This window comes from Mirounga angustirostris, unplaced genomic scaffold, assembly GCF_029215605.1.
Source record: "Mirounga angustirostris isolate CCGP_5_RB_7025 unplaced genomic scaffold, mMirAng1.0.hap1 SCAF_4, whole genome shotgun sequence".
Classification (NCBI taxonomy): domain Eukaryota; kingdom Metazoa; phylum Chordata; class Mammalia; order Carnivora; family Phocidae; genus Mirounga; species Mirounga angustirostris.
The window spans coordinates 47,978,223-48,002,722 of NW_026991712.1; the positions used below are offsets into that span (position 1 = coordinate 47,978,223).

A 24,500-nucleotide genomic window follows, 5' to 3' on the forward strand; every position below is an offset into this window, starting at 1 on the left:
GCTGAAGTGTGCTAATATTTTAGACTTCTAATTCCCACTCTAGCGCAGACCAGATATCCAAAGTGTCCCGACTCTAAAGTACAAAATAAATTACTTTTAATTTTTGTCATAAAACTACTTGTTATACATTTCTAAGTAAACTACAATAAAGTAGTTTTCAATGATAACTGAATTCTCTAGAAAGTAAAAAGAGACTTCAAAGTCTAAAAAAAAAAAAATGTGTATACTAAAGCTGGAACAGAGTGGTGAGATAGCCACTAAGGAACAGAAATAAAGAAGGTAACTTCTTACTCGGCAGGAGGGAAAAAAACAGAATGAGAAAACTAAAATTAAAAAAAAATACTAAACCAGTCCAAAAAAACAAGAAGAAAAGAAAAAACAAAGAAAGGAAGTTGTAGGGAGAAATATAGAAAATAGAAAAGCAGAGAGGCAAGACAAATTGAAAGCACAAAATAAGATAGTAGAAACAACTTAAAAATATATCAATAAGTACAATTAATTAATATGGACTATATTTGCCAATTTAAAGAGATTGTTAATATTAGTCAAAATAAACTTTATAACAAAAATTATTGTAGGTAAAAAGAAGATCACCATATAATGGTAAAAGTTTCAATTCACCATCAATATATCCTAATTCTAAATGTGTATGCACTAATAAAATACTTAAAATAAATCAGAGAAAGTCATAAAGCAAAAATTAATAAAAGGAAGAAAAATTGACAAATATACCATCAAAGTGTGAGATATCAACACACAACTATTGATTGACCAAGCCACTTAGTAGAGATATAAAAGATTTGAGAACCCAATGACAAACTTGATTTTTTTTGTTTCTAGTTTCTAGTTTTTATTTAAATTTTTATTTAAATTCTAGTTAGTTCACATATAGTGTTACATTAGTATCAGGAGTCGAATTTAGTGATTCATCACTTACATATAACACCCAGTGCTCATCACAACAAGTGTCCTCCTTAATACTCATCACACATTTAACCCATCCCCTTGCCCACCTCCCCCCATTGTTCTCTATAGTTAAGCGTATCTTTTATGGGTTTGCCTCCCTCTCTTTTTTTCCCCCCTATGTTCATCTATTTTGTTTCTTAAATTCCACATATGAGTGAAGTCATATGGCATTTGTCTTTTCTGACTGACTTATTTTGCTTAGCATAATACACTAGCTCCATCCACATCACTGCAAATGGCAAGATTTCATTCTTTTTCATGGCTGAATAATATTCATATATATTCATATAATATTCATATATATATAGTAGTTAAGGTTAATTGTTATATATATGTATGTATATATAACATTTCTTCTTCATCCATCTGTCAGTTAATGGACATCTGGGCTCTTCCCGTAATTTGGCTATCGTTGATAATGCTGCTGTAAAAATATAAACATTGGGGTGCACATGCCCCTTTGAATCATTATTTTTGTAAACTTTGGGTAATACCTGGTAATGCAATTGCTAGATCAAAGTGTAGTTCTATATTTAGCTTTTTGAGGAGCCTCCATGCTGTTTTCCAGAGTGGCTGCACCAGTTTGCATTCCCACCAACAGTGTAAAAGGTTTCTTCGCAACCTCACCAACATCCGTTGTTTCCTGTGTTGTTAATTTTAGCCATTCTGACAGATGGTATCTCATTGTAGTTTTTATTCATATTTCCCTGATGATGAGTGATGTTGAGCGTCTTTTCATGTGTGTGTTGGCCATCTGGATGTCTTCTTTGGAAAAACGTCTATTCATGTCTTCTGCCCATTTCTTAAATGGATTATTTGTTTTTTGGGTGTCGATTTGATAAGTTCTTTATAGAATTTGGATACTAACCCTTTATCAGATATGTAATTTGCAAATATCTTTTCCCATTCCAAAGCTTGCCTTTTAGTTTTGTTGATTGTTTCAGAAGCTTTTTTAAACAAGCTTGATTTAATAGATAAAAATAGTACCTTGCACCCAAGAATTAGAAGCCACCCACTCTTTTTAATCACTCATGGAAAATTACAAAAAGTGGTCATTTTCTTGCCAAAAGGCAACTTTCAATACATTTCACAGAATTGGTATCATACAGCCCACATTCTCTGATTATAAAGATAAGAATTACTCCATGGCTCTGCTCTGCTCATTGAGATAGAAGGGCTCTCATTCAAAACCTAAGCTCTGGGGCGCCTGGGTGGCTCAGTTTGTTAAGCGACTGCCTTGGGCTCAGATCATGATCCCAGGGTCCTGGGATCGAGTCCCACATCGGGCTCCCTGCTGAGCAGGGAGCCTGCTTCTCCCTCTCCCTCTGCCTGCCACTCCCCCTGCTTGTGCTCTCTCTTTCTCTCTCTCACTCTCTCTCTGGCAAATAAATAAAGTATTAAAAAAAAAAAACCTAAGCTCCAATAACCCTATTACCAGCTGTCAGGGGCACAGGTTGCTATTCTTACAAAGAAATTGCATTTATATATATATTATATATGTTTTATATATATTAAGCAGCATTTTTATATATTTTTAAGATAATTTGCATATGACAGTTATTAATATACTAACTTTTCCTCAAAGTTTTTAAATACCACCTTCTATTACTATGCCCCTTCTATTACTTCATATTACTCTTTGACCTCATAAGCCCAAAGCATTTTTTACTTAACCCTCTTTTTTCAATCATATGCTTAATAATATCAATAAAGAGTCGTCGTTCCTTTGACTCTTTATGGCCCATAGCTTCTCTAAGTTCTGTCTTTCTGCTCACTCTTACTCTGTATTCCTTCACAGAGGGGTCTGCAGTACCCACGAGCAGAGTCCTATCTGTCCCTGTAGAAAGGCTTACCTAGTCGAGCCCCACCGTTGGGCGCCACCTGCCGGAGTCCAGCTCCAGCCGGGGTGGGTCTCTCGTAGGAAAGGACGGCGTCGGCGAATGAGGAGACACAGACACAGGATCAGGTGGCAAGCATCTCCTCCTGACAGCCTCGGAGGAACTTTATTTATGTTAGGATACTTTTGTTTTTCCAAATCTTAGATCATTTTCTGGATCACAGCCATAGCCTTCTTTCATTTTTCCTTTGTAATGATTAACATGACCTTTATTGATTTCTGCTTATTGGCTTTCGCTAAAACTAAAAAACAGTACGCAAAGAGAAAGGTGCTAGACAGAGCGTGACCGTCTTGTTATTTTGTTCTATAGAAACTAATTCTTCGTGGAGTTAGTTTCATGATTGCTTAGATAGGCATAACTAAGATGAGTAGTCACTTTATCATGAAAACCCAGAAATATTCCCACAATTATAAAGATTGCCATAAGCAAAATGAAAGAGAATAGCAGGAGCCAGCCCAGAAATATTCCCACAATTATAAAGATTGCCATAAACAAAATGAAAGAGAATAGCAGGAGCCAGCTGTGGAGTCTCCTGTTTTCAGGATCGTCCCCCATACTTGGACTTTGTCAAACAGCATGAGTAGCTTGGCTCGCGCCAGATGCAGTCTTCCTATGTTCTTATATCAGTAAGTCTAGGTATGCATAACCATTCACTTATTCTTTCATATCATTCAACAAATTTTTTTAAAGATTTTATTTATTTATTCATGAGAGACAGAGAGAGGCAGAGACAGAGGGAGAAGCAGGCTTCCCATGGAGCAGGGAGCCCAATGCGGGACTCGATCCCAGGACCCTGGGATCATGACTTGAGCCAAAGGCAGACGCTTAACCGACTGAGACACCCAGGCGTCCCTCATTCAACAAATACTATAAACTCTTACTGTGCTAGGTCCATAAATACCTGTCTTTGTGGAACTTACCTTCTACTGAGACCATTCTCCCTCATACCAAGTACCTCCAGTGATAAATTTATAGAAATGTGGGACTAAGGTGGATAGCAGTAGTTAAGAAGGTCCACACACAAAGTATTAAATTAGATACTTTTAAAAGTTGCATGTCCCACTATACATCCACCACAATGGCTGAAAATTAAAAAGACTGAAAATATCAAGTGTTAGGGTAGGAACATGAAGCAACTGGAACTCTCATACATTGTTGGAGGGAATGCAAAATGACAACCATTTTAGGAAAAGATCTGACAGTTTCTTTTACAATTAAACATACAACTTACATGTTGTATGTAAGTGATAAATCACTATATTCTACACCTGAAACTAATTTTCACTATACGTTAACTAAATGGAATTTAAATAAAAACTTGAAGAAAAAAAAAACATGTACTTTACAAACAAAAATTCAAGCCTAAATATTTACCCAAGAAAAATAAAAACACATGTCCATTAAAAACTTATGTAAGTACATTCAAGAATGTTTATTCATAACAACCAAAAACTCAAGACAGCCTAGGTGTTCATACATAGGAGAATAAACAAACTGTGCTATATTCATGCAATGGATTCTACTCAGCAATAAAAAGGCAAGAACTGTTGATATACACAACAACATGAATAAATTTCAAAATAATTATTCTGTATGAAAGACATTTTACAGAAAAGTGTACATATGGTATGATTTCATTTATGTGAAATTCTAAAACAGGCAAAACTCATCTCTGGTAGAAAACATTAGAAGAGTGTTTGCTCCGGGAAAAGGAATGAGGGAAATTTCTAGAGAGAAGGAAATGTTCTCTATCTAGATAAGTGTTTGGGTTACACAGATATATACATTTGTCAAAATTCATCAAATAATATACTTAAGATTTGTGCTTTTATTGTATTTTCAAAATTTAGAAATAACTCTATACAGGGGCTCCTGGGAAGCTCAGTCAGTTAAGTGTCTGCCTTTGGCTCAGGTCATGATCCCAGGGTCCTGGGATTGAGCCCCACATTGGGCTCTCTCTGCTTAGCGGGGAGCCTCCTTTTCCCTCTCCCACTCCCTCGATCATGTTCCGGCTCTCGCTGTCTCTCTCTCTCTGTCAAAAAAATAAATAAAATCTTTAAAAAAAAAAAATAACTCTGGACGCCTGCCTGGGTGGCTCAGTTGGTTAAGCAACTGCCTTCGGCTCAGGTCATGATCCTGGAGTCCCAGGATCGAGTCCCGCATCGGGCTCCCTGCTCAGCAGGGAGTCTGCTTCTCCCTCTGACTCTCCCCCCTTCATGCTCTCTCTATCTCATTCTCTCTTTCAAATAAATAAATAAATAATCTTTATTAAAAAAGATAATAAAGTTAAAAAATTAAAAAAATAACTCTATACGAATATTGAACTCTGGTTAATATATTTATTCTGAAGCACTGTGCTCAGAAGGAAGAGACTTACTGTCTGCAAATTACTTTGAAATGCATCCAAAAAATAAGAAGGAAAAGAAAAGAAAAAATAAGATGGATTGCTGAATGGAAAATTGGAGGGATATGTGACAAAGTAGGTAGAATAAAATGTTCATAGTAGAATCTAGGTGTTCACTATAAAAGGTGGGTGTTCACTATAAAATTTTTTCAATTCTATTTTTATAACAAAATGTTGGGGGGAAGTTTCATGTCATGTTTGTTTCACAGAAGAATTTCTGTTTTCACACTAAATGTTTTTTATGGTTTTATGTCAAATTCCGCCTTACTGCTCTAACTTGGAACTGTATATATACAGCCTGTTAGATACTTCATGTATTAAATCAGCCAGATAGAATCTCCTTGAAAAGATCTATCTGCCTAGCATGTTAATATTAGAGGTGGACACACTTGACTAATTAAGCTAATCCTAGAAAAATCAATAAGATGCCATCTAATTAAATTACAAATCTTACCTTTGGTTGTGCATGTCTGAGTGTATAAGACATGACTGAGAAGAGATCCAAAAATAAACCTCAAAGCATTAGGGCAGAAAACTTTCAATTAACATAGCAGACTATTTTGTACACAAAAAAATAGTTCAAGGCTAACCCTTCAGATTCAAAAGATCAATGCCTATGTTTCACATTTGATTGTTATTTTCTAACATCCATAAATAAGAAAATGAGAGAAAGTAACTCATATTTGTTCCTGCTAACACTGCAGTGACTTTGAAGGAGACACTAATTCCAACATTTGTAATGGAGTTGGCCATGTAGGGAGAGAATCTAGTCCCTGTCCCACTCTGGGGTAGTATTGGGTTCAATATATTTCCTTAATTTAAAGAGACCCACAGGTCCTAAGCCTGTGACAAAACTAAATCAGGTAATAGGAAATTATAAATTGGAATTTGAAAAGTTAAAGTGCAATCCATAAAATTAATTCTATACTTCTTCAAGGTGGTTCTCTTTGACACCCAGTTCACTATAATATTAGCAAGTCCAAAGAAATCTGCTGGAAAAAATTACAGAGTGGTAATATTTTTATTCTCTTGGCACAGTGGTTTCAAACCTTCCCAAAGAGTTAATTATTTTTCTGTCCCTATATCCATCAGGTTAAAAAAAAAAAACCTCATGTCCTTCACAAGTTATTGAATTTCAAAATGAGTGATTTCTTTCTAGATCTGCTTTTGAATATTGACTTAACTGCAGTTTGATTCTTTGTAAACCTCCAACTCCTTACTGTTTGAAGATCTGAAAACTGTAAACTTTTTCACAAGAAAAAGACCACCCTTGTTCAAAGACTAATACACAATTACTTGAAGTGCAAATATTTATGTGGCATACCTAGACAAGAAATAAAAGCCAGACTAGGGCCAGAGTTCTGTAAAAAGTACTGCTTTTCTGTGTCTACCCTAGAAACTAGAATTGCTAGTTGGAACCCACTAAATCCAATGCCTCCTTGCAACAATATGTGGAGATATTGTGTATATACAGCAAATTTTTCTTTAAGGATTCAGTGGGAATGCCTGATTCAGACCATGTTATCAGAGCTATATGAAATATATCAAGTAGTATGCCTAATCATGCTCAAAAATGACAATAAATGTACAATAAGTTTGTAATACCAACCTTCATTCCCACCTCACTATGGACTCTATGAAACCCTTAACCAAATGTAGCTAAGTCAATCTTACACGTTCTGTCCTAATCTTTACCATAATATTTTCTTCTGCCTTGGTTTCTAATTCACTTCCTATCTGGGCTATAATGATCCCGGTCTGCACTTGTAATTGTTCAAGTTAAGTACAGAATCTTTATCAAGTATATTTCTAAATTTGATTATTATATTAATCAAGTATATTGTTATTATACCCGATTTTCTTCAATACTAAATTTCTAGATAAATTACCTATTATACCCAAGAGAAATTTCCCTTTTAAGATTGAGGTCAGTATGCCTCTGTCTCTGTTATGGTTATATATTCAATAATTTAATAAGTGTGGGTAGAAAAGAGAGAGGAGGAATATATCTGCTCTATTTTCTATCAGTAAAAACAACTGTATCTAAACTATAAAGGCTCTTCAATCTTTATAAATATCCTTATCTCACAAATCACTAGTGTGGTAGTTTAAAGATGCCCCCAAATTCTTTGCTGCTCCTCTCATTGTAAGGATTCTGTAAAAAGTACTGCTATCCTTTCCCTCAACTCTGTGACAAAAGATTAAGACATTATGGAACTTCTAAGTTATAAGAAACCTTAGAGCTACTCTCTGTGCTACCATAGCCACCATGTAAGAAGCCCATCTACCCTGAGACTGCCATGCTATGAAGAAGCTCAAGCTAGTTGTATTGAGGGGCTGCTTGAAAAGAGGATACCCAGAGAGCCCCAGCCATTCTAACCATTCCAGCTGAGGCTCAGACATGTGAGAGAAGAAGACACCTTGGGCATTCCAAACAGACATAATGTGTAGAACAGAAGAACCCAGTCAACAGAATCAAGGCCCCAGATATTTGGCCTCAATCAGTCTGCCCAACTATCTTCAGTCATCAAAGTCACCCAGGCTGAGGGTCTACTCATCACGGAGCATTGATGAGCCATCTCTGCTGGGCTTTACACAAACACCCAACCCACAAATTTATGAGTCCTAATAAAATAGTTGTTTTATACCACCACTAAATTTGGGGTGGTTTGTTTTGCAGCAAGAGATAAGCAGAATAGCTAACAAACACCTTCCGCAGGGCTAATTATTTAGTCATTTCACAATATTTATCAAGAAGTTTATGCTAGGGGCACCCGGGTGGCTCAGTCGTTAAGCATCTGCCTTCAGCTCAAGTCATGATCCCAGAGTCCTGGGATCTAGCCCCACAGCAGGCTCCCTGCTCAGCTCCCTCACTTGTGTTCCCTCTCTCACTGTGTCCCTCTCTGTCAAATAAATAAATAAAATCTTTTTTAAAAAAAGTTTATGTTAGTACACATGGTATTTGCTAATGTTTCCTATAGAAAGAAAATCATGATTAGGAGGAAATGTGTTATAATTTAGTAGTAATCGATACTCCCAAGCATAGTCGTATTTTAATGTAATAATAAAAAGCAAAATGTATGTATTTTCTTTTCACAGGTATCTGAGATGTTATTACTGGGCCGTTCGAAGTTTAATGACCATCGGGGGTCTTCCAGAACCACAAACGTCATTTGAAATTGCTTTTCAACTGTTGAATTTTTTTTCTGGAGTTTTTGTGTTCTCCAGCTTAATTGGTCAGGTAAATGGAGATGTGAATCCCTAGCTACATAATGCTACTATTTTTGAAAGCCTAATAAGTCTTTATAAATTTACAGAAGAAAAATCAAAATCCATCTAGTGCTTTCTTTTTTTTATACTAACATTCATATATTTTAATGAATTGGAGGAAGATGTGAATGAGTCAACTTTGCCTTTCAATTTTTAAACTGTTAAATCTGTCAGAAGACCTATCCACAATGAGTGTCAGGTTAGACTCAGAGAAAGTCAAGTTTCTAAATTGACTTGTTGGAATTTCCTAAAAAACCTTTAAAATCTCCCTTCTTTAATTAAACTTCAAATATTGTCATAAAGTCCCTAGATTAAAATCAAATTCAGAGGTCACTTAAACCAGAGGCTAACAAATGCCATCTAGATCATTTTAATAAATAAGTCATTGGTTCATAAATGTTTATTATGGCATCTCTTTGTCCTTATTCTCAAGGAATCACAGTCTAGTAAGAAAGTAAAACAATCGCAAATAACTGTTGCAAGATAGTTAGCATTTGCAAGGCATAGAGCCCAATATCTTTGTGGATTCCCAGATTCATAAGTAATAAAAATCTGGATAGCATAGCATTCTTAGAAGGTATACTTCCTTGGAAGGTACTTCGCATACCATATGTTTGAGAACAAAAAAGTCATGTTGAGATTTGTATCCTGGGTAAAGAGTTAGGCAAAATCACAAAATGACTGTTCCCACTAGATAAGTCATTAGTTCTCACCACACTCACTGTGGTATGAATAAATCCCATGCTTTAACAAAAGTTAGCAATAAAAACTATTTTTATAACATTTGAAGCTGACCACAAATAGTCAGAACTCAAATCCTACATCCATGAATATCAGGGTCTGCTATCCATGGTAAGTACCAAAGGAAAGTTTGAAAGCTCTATATTAGTTCAGAATAGGGAAGTTTCCCAGAAGAATGTATTTGCAACATCTTAAAAAAACAGATAGGATTCAGTAGTTATAGACAGATAGTCCAATCAATCAGAAACAGTATGTGAAAGATGGCAATGATAAAACACAACTGTGTTTGAGGAAATAGAGAATGGCTAGAGTGAAGAGTGCTTATAAATAGGTTAGAGATATACCTAAGGACAAAATATTTTAAGGGCTCTGAATGTTAAAGATGTTGAACTTTATCTTAACGGCAACGGGAAGTCAGCCAACGGGGAATTTTGAACAAAGAAGAGATTCAGGAAGATTAATCAAAATATAATATGAATTGGAGGAAGTGATACTGTCTTTAAAAGTAGGTTTTATTATGGGTAACTCAGTTGGTTGAGCATCCAACTTTTTATTTTGGCTGGGGTCATGATCTCAGGGTCGTGATCTCAAGGTCCTGATCTCAGGGTCATGGGATCAGAGAAAGACAAGTATCATATGATCTCACTGATATGAGGAACTTGAGAAATAAAACAGAGGATCATAGGGGAAGGGAGGGAAAAATGAAACAAAATGAAACCAGAGAGGGAGACAAACCATAAGAGACTCTTAATCTCAGGAAACAAACTGAGGGTTGCTGGAGTGATGGGGAGTGGGAGGGATGGGGTGGCTGGGTGATGGACATTGGGGAGGGTATGTGTTATGGTGAGCACTGTGAATTGTGTAAGACTGATGAATCACAGACCTGTACTTCTGAAAAAATAATGAATTATATGTTAAAAAAAAAAGATAGTAGGAAGGGAAAAATGAAGGGGGGGGCAATCAGAGGGGGAGACAAACCATGAGAGAATATGAACTTTGAGAAACAAACTGAGTGTTTTAGAAGGGAGGGGGTGGGGGGATGTGTTAGCCTGGTGATGGTATTAAGGAGGGCACATATTTCATGGAGCACTGGGTGTTATATGCAAACAATGAATCATGGAACACTACATCAAAAACTAATGTATGTTGTAACACTACACCAAACTAATGTATGGTGACTAATATAACATAATAAAATAAAATTTAAAAAAAGATAGTTTGTTATACAAACAGACCCAGAAAGAAGGATCACAACATGCCAAGGGGGCACATGGGGAAGCACCAGGGTAAGGAACAGGTGAAGCAGGGTAAACAGATTTAGGATTGGCTAGTTTGGATAATTTTAGCAGGTTCTGGGGTGTAGGGGCTGTCTCTTGGCTGGTTGGCTGGTACTTGGCTTTGGAGTGGATCAAGTGGATAGTAGCCTGGAATATGAGAGTCCAATAAAGAAGGATGTTGGGAGTATGGCCTCTGGATTGTTACTTTGCCTATGAAAGGTGCACTCCCAGTAGAGTTGTTTGCTATCTCTAGGAATTAGCTAACTCTGAGAGAGATAGTACCAGATATCAAAGCATCAAAATACAGAAAATTTAAAAATATGGTTAAAGAGATATAGAAGGATATGGCAACTCCAGCCTGAACATGGTAACAGAGTAGAGAGAGAGATTGTAAGGAAACTCTAGAAAATATTTAGGTTTGGGAAGAACACACAAGCAGTTAAAAACTGTAAGTATAAATATCATAATCTTAATGGCTTAATCATTGCATCAACAATGATTGAAAATGGAAAACTGGTTTAGAGAGAAATGCGATTAATTTGAACATAAATAGCAAAAATCTTATTATTCCATAGTTTCTCATAAAATCTGTGTGAGGTAGCCACATCCCCTTCAATGCTGTCTCACTTTTATAGATGAGGCAACTCTAGTTTAAAGAAATTAAGAGGCATCCCTAATTCCTACATGATAATTCACAGTTGTATGATATGGCCATATAATATTGATAGTAATAGTAAAATTTAGCATGTATTTAGCACTTATTATGTCCAAGGTAATATTTACAAGATTAAAAAATTATATCTAGCTCCTGTTCAATTTTCTTGTTACTCCGAATGTAGTCTTTGTACTAACAGCAGAAGAGTCACTTGGGAAATTCAGATTTCAAGCCTCACCTCAGAACTATGGAGTTATAATCTGCAATTTAACAAGACCTTCAGGTGATTTATATGCACATGAAAGTTTGAGAAGTGTTGCTTTACACACCACACCACATCTTCCTTTACATTGAATTTGAGGTTCCAACAGGAACAAAAAAGAATATCAAGCCACTAAAAATGTCGTACGAGAGCCTCCCCCCCATCCCTACTGCAGAAAAAGAATGAGACAGGAGATACAGATTTATGCCTTAATCTCTCATAGTGAATACAAGATGCTGAGGAAAACAGTTAAAAACAAGAGGGACTGGGACACAATCTCCACTTATTCAAAATCCCCACATACAACCACACCAAGTACTACACCCTGGACCTGATCATCACATTTTAATTACAATATTCTATTCTCTGATACAACTCATAAAGACTGACATTTTCTCCCCCTAATCTTGAACACATCATGGAACACATGTCTTCTTCACCAACGCTACCAAAACCAAAACACAGTGTTGCTGAAAGATAGCACATAAACCGTTCAGATTACTGTCACTATAATTTCTGGGCCCTCAACGTTGATCAATAATGCTCTTAATTATCCTTGGCTCCCAATTTAAAGCTCTATTAAATCTCCCAACCCAACCCCTAATATTCCAATTCTCATGGCCTTAGGTGACTTGGTAACGTTTTCCATCTGTCAAGAATGGCTTGTAAAAAGGAAATCTAGTAACTGAGGTTGTTGAAGGATATTTGGAATAGCCCCAAGGAGTAAGTCAGGGACTGAAATAGATGTATCCAGTTTGACTATCTGCATAGCTCCTCAGCAGATACTTTTGATAAGAAGAAAAACCTATTGACTCTAAAAATATAAACTGAGGAAGGCACCACAATAAAAGAGTCATTTGAGGTAGACCTCAAAGAATGAGTAATTTTTCTATAAGCAGAAAAGGCACAGCTACTAGAATGAATGAGCAAAGTCTCAAGAATGTAAAAGTGAGACCCTGGTTTTCCTCTGTATTATAAACCCACAGTCAAAGCAAATTTACAACCACTTGCTTCCCTCTATGTGAGAGGAAGAGTCAAGCTATATATCTTTTTTGTGCTGAGACCTTAAAGATCAGCTTTTAACCTAGAGTGGGTTTTTATGGCTGAGTTATAAACATCCAAGAACTAAAACCTGACAGTTCCTTAAGTATTGTCACAGCAGTGGATGATGCTTCAGTAATTTCAGCACATTTCAACTTCTGCTGAATACTGTGCCTTAAGCATGATGAGATTTGATTTTATCTGTCTAAACAACACAAAGGGAAGTACAGAGGTTGCAATTTCATGATGAATTGAGTCTATATAGCCAGCCACACTGGATAATCTATGAAGGATGCTTTCAAAGTGAGACTCACAAAAATGGACTAGACATTCTGCCAGGTAATTGCTCAACTCTTTGTACATCCCTTGAATAAGCACAAGCTGTATAATTTTTAAAATATCAACTAACATCTTTGCAGTTATACACACATTTGCAAAGAAGATTGTGTGCAGTCACAATCCTCACAAAAACTTCACATGGTAAGTAAGACAGGTCCTATTGTTGTCCTTATGGGTTCAGAGGGAGGATATGATTTATGTAAATGGTTGAAATTAAGGCTCAATATCAGCATGTTAAAAATCAAGTAGTGCATTAGAGTGGAATGTATCTCATAAAAACTCTTAATTCAACTGGGCTTTTAGTAACTCTTGCAGTTCATCTGCCGAGTGTGGAGTGACCATATTTGTGGTTTTAGATGCAAGATGTAATTGGGGCAGCTACAGCCAATCAGAACTGCTTCCGAATCAGCATGGATCAGACCATTTCCTACATGAACACTTATTCCATTCCTAAAAGTGTGCAGAATCGGGTATGGACTTGGTATGAATATACATGGAACTCTCAAAGAATGCTAGGTAAGCAAGGCAAATTACCAACTAAATCCCTGTATAGCATGTCCATATAATGCAAGTTCTATAAGTTAGAAGCTGAGACTAATTGGATTTCAACAAAAGATTGGAAAACAACTGAATGATTTTTAGAGTATCAGTTTAATACCATGAGACTTTTTCCTACATATCCAGACATAACTTACCAGTTACAAATCCTGGAAAAGCATCCACAGCTATTCCTGAGGACATGGCAAGTGAGGAAGAACAGCAAAAGGAGCAGCAACAGGTTCCTTCCTTCTCTCTAACTGTAGATACTGCTCCAACTCCTTGGTTTAGGAGGGAACTAAGGACAAACAGTCCTTGGAAACAAGGAATTATGTTTTTATATGAAGGACTTTCATATTTAGAATCAATATTGGAATCAAAATAAGGCTATATCAATTCTTTTTTTTTCTAAATTGTTGTAAGAAAACATCAAAAATAATCAACTCTCAGAAATTTGTACCATACTAGAGACTAAGAATAGACAGGTTTGTTTATGGAACATTTTATCAGCCTTAAGGCCCATCATTAAATTCACATACAAAAAAATCTTTAATGTATTCACATTCTTCATTGAGTTAATAAGCAAGTAAATAACAATAATTTGAATTTACTCAACACATTTCTTCTTAGATTCCATTCCCAACTGAGCCATCTACCAACTATACACAATTGAACAAGTCACTTACAACCTCTCTGAACTTCAGTTCTTTTTTTTTGTTTCTTCTTTCTGCAAAGCAGGATTGAGAACACTTACCCTTGGGTTTGTCAGGCGGGTCAAATAAGATAGTGACAGAGCTCAGTAAGCTTTCAAATGCCACATGGTACTCATTATAACTTGCCATCCCCAGGATGTTAGAGCTGGAATCCACAGACTCAAAAGACAAGAACTAGATCCTTTTTCCATCAGGTTGTTCACTAGCCATTGTCTCATGATCACTAAACTTTACATCTAAAGTTTCAGTAAACACAATGTCCTGAAACTATTCAGAACTATTATGTCATCAATAGTTAAAATACTTTTCTCCATGAAAGTGATAGTGTGACTGTGATACATATGTATGTCCAATAGAAGTAATAAAAGTATAGAATTTGATGCAGCTATTTATAAAAAGAGTTGGCACTTTGTTTCCTCAATTTTTAAAATTTTTCTTATACTTTGCTGATTTTTTTATTAATTATTCTCCTTCTGGGTTCATGTGTTTGTCTTTGCAAAGATGAGTCCAATCTGCTCTGTACCCTGCCTGTCACCATGCGATTAGCCCTCACCGTGGATGTGAACTTCAGCATCATCAGCAAAGTCGAGTTGTTCAAGGCGAGTGCTTTTACAATGAATACAAAAACACCATATCAATTTCTCCATAAAGTCTAAGCTCTTGCTATATATGGCATTTATTATTTTTATTGCCTTATGTTTTAACAAAATCAACAACCTAGAATTTATGTGGAGTTAGAGTCAAATAAACTGTGGGTCTCTCTTCAGCAGATGACTTGTTCTTTAGAATCCACTCTCTCCTAATTGGTGTCAGAAAAGAGTTCTTCAGGCTCTTCTTGAATTAATTTAAATATAATTAAGCTCTACAGCTTTATGTCTTTGCTACTATGCACACAATTTCCCATTTACGAATGTACCTTGGCAATGCGTGACAAACCCCAAATTAGCTCTGGATTGGCCGGACAATCAGAGAATTGTGACTAACCATGTCTTCTATTACTAACGTTTTGGATTTAGAGTTTTTAGATGGCCAAATTCAAATTTAGAGCCTTTTTTTTTTTTAGAAAAAGTGCATAACATAAATTTTTTACTTTTTGAATGTTTTTAATTTTACCACCCTTGCACTTCTTCTTAATGCATTGTACTGCATGTTTTTCTCATTAACATTTAATTCCGTGTGTAGCATTCACTACACACACTAATCTATTTCATTATCTGTTCATTCTGTTCATTTAATAGATATTTAAGTTCCTACTATATTTCAGGAGTCATTTTAGCCATTGGGAATACAACAGTTGAAAACAAATACTTGCACACATAGAGCTTAAATCCCAAAAGAGAGGGATGAAAAATAAATATGAAACATGTTTGGAGGTGATAATGCCATGAACGAAATTGAACAGGCTACAGAGGATGAGAATGGTACTGGTCAAAAAAGGCTACTCTAATGAAATGCAACTGAGTGTTTAAGCAAAGAACTGCAAAAGGCAAGGAAGTGAGCCATGCAGATATTGGGGAAAGGAAGGGGGATTTGGGCAGAAGGGCAATATTATAGGAGGATAGACAAGATGAAGCCCTGAGTCGGGAACATCCTAAAGAAGACAGAATAGTTGAAGCAAAGGTAGAGTGATGGGAAGCAAAATAGTCAGAAGACAGTAAAAGAAAGGGAGTCTGGGGCAATAGGGTGGCTCAGCCGGTTGAGCTTCTAACTCTTGATTTCAGCTCGGGTCTTAATCACAGAGTCGTGGGATCAAGCCCTGTGTCAGGCTCTGCACTCGGCTTGGAGTCTGCTTGTCCCTCTCCCTCACCCTCTGCCCCTACTCCTGCTCACGCATGTGCTCTCTCTCTCTCTCTAAAATAAATTTTTAAAAAAAGAGAGGAAGGGAGGCTGGGACACCTGGGTGTCTCAGTCGGTTAAGTGTCTGACTCTTGATATCAGCTCAGGTCTTGATCTCAGGGTTGTGAGTTCAAGCACCATACTGGGCTCCATGCTGGGTGTGGAGCAGAAGATGACTTATTTAAGATCCGTTTGAAGGGATCATCCCTCCTATAATGTGAAGAATAGACCACGGAAGCAAATGTGAACATTGGGGAGACCAAATAGTGGTTACTGCAACCATCCATGGAAGAGATGATCATGACCAGACCCAGAGTAATAGGAGCAGAATTGTTAAGAAGTGGCCAAATATTGGATATATTTAAAAGAAAGAGGCCAAAGTTCTTGTTGATTATGTGAAGGGAGAGAGAAAGAGAGAGAAAGGAATCAAAGCTGACTCCATGGATTTAAGCCTGAGGAACAGGAAGAACAAAGATACCATTTGCAAAATAAGAAGTTTTAGAGTAAGTATAGGATGAGGGGGAGAGAAACAGACTCTGTTTTTGGATAGGTTCACTTGAAGTGGGAGTTAGACCTCCAGATGAAATGCCATGTAGGCAGTTTGATGAATAAATCTAAGTTCAGGGGAGATGTCCAAGCTGGAGTAATAAATTTGGGCATATTAATACACTGATGTATTTTAAGTCATGGGACTAGATGTGATCCCCTAGGATGAAAGTGAAGGCAGAAAAGAAGATGTAATCCAGACAGCTTTAAGATATGCCTTGAAAATACATAATCAACACCGTTGGAGACAAGATGAAGAAGCCGAAGCTGTATGGTAAAATGGTTGGGCAGAGTCATTTCCAGTGTTAGGTTCACCCCTGGCTCCATAGAATACTAGGGTTAGGTCAGTATCCTAGGACTCTTTTCTTGATATAACTAGATTTTGATGAAGATATGAACTATGTGATCCTCAAATTGGCAGATGACACAAAGTAAAAAGAAACCGTTTAAAATGTGTTAGATTATAAAACTTAAAAATAACTGAATATTTTAAACAATAAGCAAAGTCAAGATTAATTTCTACAGCATAAAAGTTCCAAATTTATGTCTAAAATTGAAATATTACAAATATAAAAAGAGCCATAGTTAGTTTTATAACAATTTTTTTACCTGGACTTTTTTGCTGACCTCAAATTCTGAACAATGCCCCAAATTTTAACATAATTTGGCTTTCTTGATTATTTCAACAACATACCACATTGCAAATAACCAGTTGTAAGAATTTTGCAAGGTAGATAAGCCAAGGGAATAAGAGTTAGGAGTTGAATAGTGAACCAAGGAAATAGTAAAAGGATGATTTTTTTAAGATTTTATTTATTTTTTTAAAAAGGTTTTATTTATATATTTGAGAGAAAGAGTGAGCAAGAGAGAGCATGAACTGGGGGAGGGGCAGAGGGAGAGGGAAAAGCAGGCTCCCCACTAAGCAGAGAGTCCGATGCAATGCGGGGCTCCGGGCTTGATCCCAGGACCCCAGACCGAGCCAAAGTCAGATGCTTAGCTTAACTGACAGAACCACCCAGGCACCCTAGTAAAAGGATGATCTCATAAATAAAATTATTTTATGATAATACAAATCAAATCAATGATTGCTTCTAATGGGGAGTGAAAGCCACAAAGCTAAATTATTTTCACAGTATTTTAAAAATGTTATAAAACTCTCTATACCTTAATGACTAGCTTAACTAAGAGTAACTAACAATTGGCTCTCTTTAAAAAAAAAAAAAAAGCTTTAACTTATATACCACTGACTTTTATGGGATTATCTCTAATTTGGGAAGTTATCAGTTTTTAGTCTCAGAGTTTTTTTCTTTGCTTTTACATATATTTTTTTAAATCCATAAAGTCAGCAACATCTGATTGAGAAGGTTAAATCTTCACATCTTGTTAATGCTGTTCATAAACTTAGATTCATTATTTTCTAACATTTCCATTAAAAATACATTTTCTTCCAGATAGAACCCATTTCCATTTATATTTCTATTAAATAAAAAAAAAAAGTTATCTTTTTCTAAAGCTAAATGAAGTAGAAAATAAGTAGGTATGGAATCTTTCTAATTTTATTTTTGTGAAGGCAGTCTTAGTAGATTATATAAATTTGTTATTTTTCTTAAGGAGAAAATAGGCTAACTAGTGATCCTACACCCCTACCTCATAAATTATACCCAATTACTTGTTGCTTCTGAATCAGTTACACACATTCACAGAGTGTCACCTATGCAGTCAGGCTGAATGCACAATGGAGAGGATATTTGATGTATGCCCAAAGGATGCTTAGGAGTCTACAGGGTGAGAAGGTAGGGGCTCCTGAGCAGGAGCCTTCTTATAACTTATCCTTACAAGTTTGGGAAATTATAACCTGTTCACAGGATGAGAAGAAGTTCTTTATAACCAGAGCATGGGGTGATAACCAAAGATGAATCTAGAAAGGTCAGTTGAAGCCAGGTTATGTAGTGTGGGCCCAATTCTATAAACGAAGGAACCTGGAAAGGAGAAAATTCAGTGTAGATTTCAGTTTTACAAAGACAAGAAATGGAACTACACTGAATAGACCAGAATATCCAAGGGTAACGAAGGGAGACTGTCAACTGTCGAAAACCTCCATATCTTGAATTCTTCCTGAAAATGAATCTTCCATATCTTTACAAGGCAGGCTGACAGGAAGAGAGAGAGAGAGAGACAGAGAAAAAACAGAGAGAGATCTGGCACCAAGATTGGAGGCTGGCAAGCATGTTTTGTGTCTTTCCAATCTTCAGGATTAGGGGAAATAAAAGGTCATTGAAAATCATTTAACTTACAAAGATGTATTTTAAGATGCCCTAAAGAATCTTTTAGGTTTACATTACATCATTAGTTTTTGATGTAGTGTTCCATGATTCATTGTTTGTGCATAACACCCAGTGCTCCATGCAGAACGTGCCCTCTTTAATACCCATCACCAGGCTAACCCATCCTTCCACCCCCCTCCCCTCTAGAACCCTCAGTTTGTTTTTCAGAGTCCATCGTCTCTCATGGTTCATCTCCCCCTCCGATTTCCCCCCCTTCATTCTTCCAGTCAAAAATTTTTCAAGGACTTTTCTCCATCTTGTAAATTTGAGAATGGATACAGATGTAGTAGAAGTTGTTTGCAATGCAGGACCAGAGAATAATTCTAAGCTAAATAACTTTGCTTCAGTTTTTTCAAAGGCATATATCTTTTCCTTTAATTTTGTATTATATTCAAATTTTTAAAAAAACTGAAACTGCTCTCTCTCTAAAAAATAAATGAATACATCTTTAAAAAAAAAAAAAAAGGAAGGGGGTACATCTGGGTGGCTCAGTCAGTTGAGCAGTTGAGCATCCAACTCTTGGTTTTGGCCCAGGTCATGATCTCATGGGTCGTGGCGTCAAGACCTGTGTTGGGCTCCATGCTCAGCAGGGAATCTGCTTGAGATTCTCTCCCTCCCTCTCGCTCTGCCCCTCCCCACCACTCGTGCACACACACACTGTCTCTAAAAAATAAATGAAGAAATCTTTATTAAAAATTTAAAAATAAAAATAAATAAAAACTGCAAAAAGCATACTGTGCTTATTTTCCTTTCCTTTTTTTTTTTTTAAAGATTTTATTTATTTATTTGTCAGAGAGAGAGAGACAGAAAGAGCACAAGCAGGGGGAGTGGCAGGCAGAGGGAGAAGCAGGCTCCCCGCTGAGCAGGGAGCCCCATGTGGAACTCGATCCCAGGACCCTGGGATCATGACCTGAGCCGAAGGCAGACACTTAACCGACTGAGCCACCCAGGTGTCCAGCTTATTTTCCTTTCCTCTTAGCCTTGTGAAATTTGTTTATATATTAGTGGAACAATGACTGTTGTAATGCTTTAGCAAAAGTAATATAATGCTGGAGTATTATAAATTATAATATGAACAATATCCCATGAAAGTTGTCCATACTATACTAGATCCTTCAATCCTAACACTGTCACCATAAACCTTCTATACCCAATTTTTACATGGCCTCTACATTAATCAGTATAGTCCAGAGAAATAGAACCAATAAGTTATACACATATATAGAGAGAGAAAGATACTTGTTTTAAGAAATTAGCTAACGTGAAGGGGAAAATGAAACAAGATGAAACCAGAGAGGGAGACAAATCATAAGAGACTCTTAATCTCAGGAAACAAACTGAGGGCTGCTGGAGTTGAGCGGGTAGGAGGGATGGGGTGGCTGGGTGATGGACATTGGGGAGGGTATGTGCTATGGTGAGCACGGTGAATTGTGTAAGACTGACGAATCACAGACCTGTACCCCTGAAACAAATAATACATTATATGTTAATAAAAAAAAAAGAAAGAAAGAAATTGGCTAATGTAATTATCAGGGCTGGCAAGTTCAAAACCTGCAGGTCAAGCCAGCAGGCTGGAGACCCTGAGAAGAGTTAATGTTGCAGCTCAAATCCAAAGGCAGTTTGGAAACATAATTCTCTCTTCCTCAGAGGACTTCTGGGGTTTTTTTTTTTAACTCTTAAGGCCTTCAACTGATTGAATAAGGCCCACCCACATAATGGAGTGTTTCCATGCTTTACTCAAAGTCTAATAACTTAAATAATAACCTCATCTAAAAAAAACCTTCATAGTAACATTTAAACTTATGTTTGACTAAATATCTAAGAAGGCTATAGCCTAGCCAAGTTGACACAAAATTGATCGTCACAGCCCCCAAGCACTGTCAGAGTTGTATAGAATATAATTAAGTCAAAGGTAAGAAACCAAGCTCTTGCTAATGCCAAATCTGAAAATTGATACATGCGTCTTCTCAAAAATAATAGCTGCTGTTTATTATTATTCTCACTATGTACTACACTGTATTATTTGCTTCAATACCTTCTTTCAATTTATTCTCACAGCAAACCTCTAACAAAGTTTTATTAATATCCCCATTTTAGAGAAAGTGCAAACTACTTACCTGCCTGAGGCCATAGATCTCAAAGCAGTGGGACAGGGTTTGAGCACAGGTTTTTCTTACTCCACAGTATGAACTATGAACTTAACCACTCTATGATGCTATTTTTCAATTCCCCACCAGCCCTATCTGGATGAATGGTAAGATGTTGAGGAACCAGAGAAGTTTTCCTAGGGTCAAAAAACAACGCTAGCTCAAGGCCATTCTCTAGCAATTTTCACAGAATTAGTATTAGCACATCAGTTTCACACGCAGAAACCTAAATTCACACACACTTTGCTACTCTCCTACTAAGAAAAGACCCTAAATCTCATGTGGTTCTTTTCTCTCTCAGTCAAAGCAAGAGAATTAGAGTCACAGGATTTTACTAAAACTTTGCTTCAGTCAATTATGGTTAATTAGTAAGATTTGCTGATTCTACATGAGGTTATCAGAGCTTCTGAAGAGCTTAGAGATGAATAGTCATATTATAATATTTTTTAAAATTTTCCACAAAAAAATGGCTCTCTTCCTTGCAGATTGCATGTTGTTACAGCCCAAGCTCAAGTATTAAGCTAATAAGGAACAATTCATTTCTATAAAGCTGGGCAGTTTTCTCTACTTTCTGATGATCTATTATTTTGATTACAATTTTTAAATATCATTTATCAAATCAAGTGCTAGGGAAATCACATTTTGCCTCTACCACTAAATTACCAGAAATGGGAGAGAATTTAATAAAAGTTCTATTGTGCCACCTAGTGGTCAGAATTTAAATCTCATCCCTCAGAAACTGAAAAAGAGCTTAACAGTAGGAAATCAGGGATCCAGATACCAAAATGAGAATGTATGCACCACCAGTCTGTCAAGGAAAACACAATGTTTCTCATTATTTGCTGCTCTAGTAAAAATGCAGAACAGATCCCAAACAGGACACCTCACTGGGACCTGTGACTCATTGTGATTATGTGGCAAGTGAAGCCTGGAAAAGTTTTGACTTTGGTGGTAGGAAAGATGCAGGGTGAGGTGACAAACTATGTGAGTGACAGACTGAGTCAGGAATGGAATAGAAATGATGTAATTATTTCTACTAGTCACACACAATCCCCCAGAAGTAACAGCCTAATCAGATATGCCATCACATATTTTCTCTGAAGGGTTTCAAATCAGAGCATTACAGTGAGACTCACTACATTTCATTTTTATTAACTTTATTTTTACCCTGGTGGTATCAGTAATAAGGTATTGTTGCAGATTTTTTTTAAGTATTTTAAACAATGAGCTTATGACCCAGATGAACTCCATTCAACTCTACACCTTGAACACTCTGTCCAAAGCGTGAGGCACCCATAGAGTCCCTGCTCACCAGTGCCTCCCAGTAAGACAGGGAAATTCTAAATAATAATATCTTTGGTTGTGTGATGATTATGTGACTCAAAACATATAAAGTGTTTATATCAACATCTTCCACATAGTAAATTCTATTGTTATTATTACCGTATTACTAACCGGAAAATAAAACTGATACAATCCCACAGGAGTTTCTACACTGGTGAAATCAGGTTCTTGGTGTGGCCCTGCTTAAACCTATTTTCAAGATGGATTAGATTCATCCACGGGGTTGTGACTTCCCACTTTGACTATGATACTGAAGCTCCCAGAAAAATAGAATTATTGTCAGTTCTCAAGGAAACCTTGATGGAGATGACTTTCACTAGTGTTTGCAAATATTGAGCAAAGGGTTGGGTCCAACATCACTTAGAATTCAGTAAGTTATGACATAGTAACTTGCAAATTATTTATCACATTTCACTTTGCTGCTCCCAGTAACTACCAATCAGTAGCATGACTGGCATAGTCAATAGCATGGGCAACTCGATTCAGAATTCTCTGCTCTACACATATCACCCATCACTTGCTTAATAGGAATGGAGTTTAAGATGGGATAAAGCATTTCCTTTTATAATAAATAAGGCTGAGTTGGGAAAATCCTTGAAGACTATTGTTTATACTTAAGGGACTCCTAAAGTCACAGTGAATTATAAATTATTGATAATATCTTAAATTCTGTTTCAAAGAAGTTAAGCAGGAATAAACCTAGAAATGGAGAACTCCTACAGGACTGAGAAGGTAGTCATTCCAAAAATAAGTTTTACCAGCTTTTCATTTGTGTTCAGAGCTTGGCATTATTAAAAGAACTTTCTAGGTACAGGAACCACCATCTAATATATATGTTATGTTTTGAATTAAATAAAAATAAAGGGGTGCCTGGGTGGGTCAGTCAGTTGAGCGTCCAATTCTTGGTTTCAGCTCAGGTCATAATCTCATGGGTCGTGGAATGGAGGCCCCCCCCAGCTCCCCATTGGGGGTCCGTGCTCAGGGAGGAGTCTGCTTGGGATTCTCTCTCTCTGCTGCTCCCCCCGGATCTCATGCACTCTCTTTCTCTCTAAAATAAATAAATCTATAAAAATAATAATAATAAAATAAAAACAGAATTTCTCTATTTCTGTTCAAATCTCCAGAATCTTTATTCAAATCTGTAATACACATTTATATAGCACTGAGTTTCCCATTGTTGAAAATGGAATAATATCTAACAACTTCATTTCATGCATCACCCCATATTTACTTAGTGCCTAGCATGCCCCAAACATTGGTGAGACACTGAGGGTACAGAAGTAAATAATACACAGATCTTGCCCTCAGTTGCTCAGAATGTGGATTTAAAAGACAACAACAACAACACACACACTCTGCTGATTCCCTTTCTCTGACATCTATTGCATGTGTGACCTTAGGGAAGTAATCAGTAGATTTCCTGAGCTTCCATTCCCTCATCTAAAAACCAGGAGTGATAATATATTAATTAATGCCAGGCATCACAGGAAGGTTGAAAGAATAAAACAGGTAAACATAAGAAAATAGTAAAATTTAATACAAATGCTATTAACATAATTCTAATGTTGATACTTATACAGGTATTCTCACTTTATTTTTAAAAAGGACATTTATGAAACAATGACTGTGCTCTGACCTTCTGTACATCAGAAAATTTCCTAATGGCCTCTATAAAAGAAATGGAGCTGCATTACAAAGAAAAAACACTAGCCTTGGGATGTAATTCTTCTTAATCACACAATAGTGGAACAAAGTGTATCTCAATAAAATAATCATTTTCAAAGGGTGGGCAGCGGAGATAATTGTTGTCAGATACATAAACTATAACAACTTCATAATATAAACTTCATTCACTAAACCTCAGTACAGATGAGAAGGACCTAGTTCTAGATCACAGCTGCCTCAAGGCCAATGGCACCTGTCCATAAAACAACTGGGGACAGAATCTTTTAATTGATAAAACTTAAACTTAAGTTTTTATTACATGCAGCTGCTATGTTCCATTTACATAAATTGATACATATTCTATGCAAATGTGTTAATAAAAATTCATATTTATAACAGTTCAGATGTTTTTCTCTGAGGAAATCCAAGCTATAAGCTAAAAGTTATTCATGTAGGCACTTGCACATTTCTACTGAGGAAAGTAATAATTGTTTGCTTTTCTATTTTAGAGCTCATCTCCTAGTTTGGTCTAACA

The 24,500-nt window shown here is 36.4% G+C and overlaps 1 protein-coding gene across 1 annotated transcript in view; it reads left to right on the plus strand.

Annotated features, from left to right (window-relative positions):
- The window catches only part of CNGB3 (cyclic nucleotide gated channel subunit beta 3), a 137,883-nt gene that overhangs the window by 79,845 nt on the left and 33,538 nt on the right, over positions 1-24,500 (plus strand). Inside the window, exons 11-13 of the mRNA XM_045896275.2 lie at positions 8,368-8,509; positions 13,210-13,369; positions 14,605-14,702. Of these exons, the coding sequence (XP_045752231.2) occupies positions 8,368-8,509; positions 13,210-13,369; positions 14,605-14,702 (400 nt within the window). The remainder of the gene's footprint in view (positions 1-8,367; positions 8,510-13,209; positions 13,370-14,604; positions 14,703-24,500) is intronic.